At 45.9% G+C, this 2,905-nt stretch overlaps 3 protein-coding genes across 3 annotated transcripts; 1 reads left to right on the forward strand and 2 right to left on the reverse strand.

Moving 5' to 3' along the window:
* Window positions 1-649: 649 nt before the first annotated feature.
* Window positions 650-1,356, reverse strand: Pmar_PMAR027151 (hypothetical protein; the record flags this gene model as incomplete). The annotated part of the gene is made up of 3 exons (XM_002786830.1): window positions 650-897; window positions 942-1,007; window positions 1,275-1,356. Coding segments are annotated over 3 exons (396 nt in total), but the record flags the coding sequence as incomplete, so codon positions are not given.
* A 100-nt stretch (window positions 1,357-1,456) lies between these two features.
* Window positions 1,457-2,355, forward strand: Pmar_PMAR027152 (hypothetical protein). The gene has a single exon (XM_002786831.1). It carries the CDS (start codon window positions 1,487-1,489, stop codon window positions 1,829-1,831), a length of 345 nt encoding a protein of 114 aa, XP_002786877.1. The 5' UTR covers window positions 1,457-1,486; the 3' UTR covers window positions 1,832-2,355.
* A 253-nt stretch (window positions 2,356-2,608) lies between these two features.
* Pmar_PMAR027153 (hypothetical protein) lies at window positions 2,609-2,808 on the reverse strand (the record flags this gene model as incomplete). Its single annotated transcript, XM_002786832.1, has 1 exon — window positions 2,609-2,808. A coding segment is annotated over one exon (200 nt), but the record flags the coding sequence as incomplete, so codon positions are not given.
* Between the last annotated feature and the right edge of the window lie 97 nt (window positions 2,809-2,905).

Genomic DNA, 2,905 nt, shown 5'->3' on the forward strand with positions numbered 1-2,905 from the left:
GCATCCCGAGCCTTCCTCAGTCGGCCATGGCCTTCAGTAAAGGTCTCTGTCGGCTGTTCCTCGTCAACACTCATAGAATCATCATCACCATCGTCAATATCAACGCCGTCTTCGCCTTCGGAAGCAGTAGTGTCTTCTGTATCAGTATCGCTGTCGTCATCAAACTCATCATCAATCTCTCGATCAGAGACCACAAAAGAGTCCAAAGAATCATCACTATCATCACCTTCTTCCTCATGCCGATGAATCCACTCTTCTACTATCTGACCACAGCCATCACCCACAAGCGAGCAGCAGCTCCCGACAAGATACCTGCTTGGCCGCGGGAAACACATCACAAATTGTGCGCTGAACACAATCCTTCCGCTCCGTGAAAGACCCCCCAATTATATCATCGAAGAAGTTACTCTTGAGTATAGCATCTGACAAGTGACTTCATCCGTCTTTCCACAATCATCAACCTACCCAAGCAGGCATTAGATTCTTCCACTTCTGATGGGTGATACATTCGCCGTACCATCGCTACGGCTTCGTCAACAGTATCGCACACATTCTCGACCAACTCCAGCACAAGCCTCCTTGCTTGCTGCGACGACAAATCGTATGGCTCGTGCCTCAATGTATACAGGGAGGCATCTTTCACACTCACCAAACCCGAACCAACCAGATCGGCAAAAATATCCACAAAGTTGCCATCGAAACTAGGGTCTTTCATGGCGAGACATATGAACTGCATTTTCTCTCGATTTGATACACATTTTCCAAGTCCTTCGTAGAACTCAGGTGACTGCAGATGACCATAAAGGACCAGCTCGTGACTAACAGCACGGAGGAGGTCGCGAGCAGCATGACGCCTCCGACCAAGTAGCTCGAATACAAGAGCTTGTATTAATGTACCTATGAGGAATTCATTATACACAAACAAAAACGACCAAATTTACCAAGGTGATGACTGCCCGGCGCAACTCCTGCTAGTGAATCGGCGTCAACATCATTGCCTTCGAGATCTGACAGACACGCGTAGTAGAAAAATGCCACACGGAGTGATAAGAAGAGTATATAGAAAACGATTATTTTCGATGAACGATTGAAAAAGATGAGTAATAATCAAGTCAAAACACATACCATCTCTGCCACAAGTCGGATGAAAAGCGACTATCCCACATGATAGAATACATCATCATAAGAGCGTGAGAATAATCCAATACCACTCGACCCCTACCACCCATCGCAGATGTCGAGAACTTCACTGCGGCTCTCTTCACTGTTCTGACCGCGAAATCGAATTCTATTTTGCACCACATCGTCGAAGCTTAGGACACCACCACCACCAGTTGCAGCGGGGGGCGTTGCCATAGGGATATCAAACAGCTGTGCTAGTGTGAAAAGATTGCGCTGTAAACACTAAAGGGGTTGAGGAAACGCGTAGATATCGTCTATAGGGATAACTGATAGTATAACGTGATGAGGTGATGAGAATGATTCAATGACGAATGACCAGAATCGTCGAGGGAAGCATTTGAATAATGGCAGTAGGAGTAGTAGCAGCAGTTCAGAGCTGATGGCGATAGTGGTTGAGAAAATTGACCCTGTAACAGTGGTGGCACAGCGACCATCTCCATCGTATGAGCACGACTGCAAACTACGAAACTTGACCAACAACAACAATAACAACGACAACAACCATCATCATTATTGTGTGATAGATGCCACTGCTGCTGCTGCTGCTGTTGGCACTACAATGCGCGATGAAGGACCTTATCGCGGGGATGCAGCAGCAACAACAACAGCAATGTGCAACGGCGGCAGCTGCGGCCACCACCACTACTAGAGTGGCAATACTACATAATGATACTAGCAATGGAGTGGAGAACATCCCTTTGAACAACAATGACGAAGACGGCGAAGACGACGACGACGACAACAGATAATATAATCTTGCTGCATACACCAACCAAGGTACGCCAAATGAGAATTGTGAATCTCAACGAACTGAACCTACACTACTGGTAGTAGGGATTCACCTACAAGAAGGGGGAAAAGCGTCAATTTTCTCACCATACAGGGGAAAACATAGAAAACAAGATGATTTACTACTTTCGTGGTCTCGCCAGAAATCATCAAGGAGTGGGATAGTCACCATATTGTCCATCGCTACAACTGATAATATAATGGGATTCAAGAATATGAAAACGATCTTAGCACTACTGAAATCATCACGTATTCATCAATCACCACAGCAGCAGCAGTTCTAAGTCGTTGAAACATCAGAACAACAGAGTCACAGAAAAAAGTTCACCGCAGCCTTTTAGTAAGGAAGCGATTCAGGTTTCTCCTCAGAAAATCGAAATCCACAAACAACCATTGCATTATGAACTGCTGCACCAAGGTACGAATCACTACTGCTACTATTATACATACAAAGGGAGGACAAAAGCCAATACATTTAATAGCCTCTTTCATCACGACTACTCTCCTCGACCTTCGGGTCTCGGCGCACCACAGCCACGTTTGTTACAGAAAGTCCGACGGGGATAATTCAAATTACCACACTCTAAGCACCTAATATAACCATGAAATGAATACACTATCATATCATAATACTCACGTCCAACAGCCTTCCGGTATGGGAGCACCCATGCTCCTTCGACCCTGCTCCGTTTCCATATTACTACTACTAGCAGCGGCAGCAGCAGCAACAGGTAGAGTAGGAGGGGGAGAACCCATCTGCCCCATATTGGGCACGACCATTGGAGATTGGAACCCGCTGGCATACATCGCCAGCTGATGAGCGTACATCGGGTCAACCTACGTGATACCATATCGCATTCAAGTGCTGTAAACAACTACCACTACTACTACTACTACTACTACTACTACTACTACTACTACTACTACTACTACT

This window comes from Perkinsus marinus, assembly GCF_000006405.1.
Source record: "Perkinsus marinus ATCC 50983 genomic scaffold scf_1104296930838, whole genome shotgun sequence".
Lineage (NCBI taxonomy): Eukaryota > Perkinsozoa > Perkinsida > Perkinsidae > Perkinsus > Perkinsus marinus.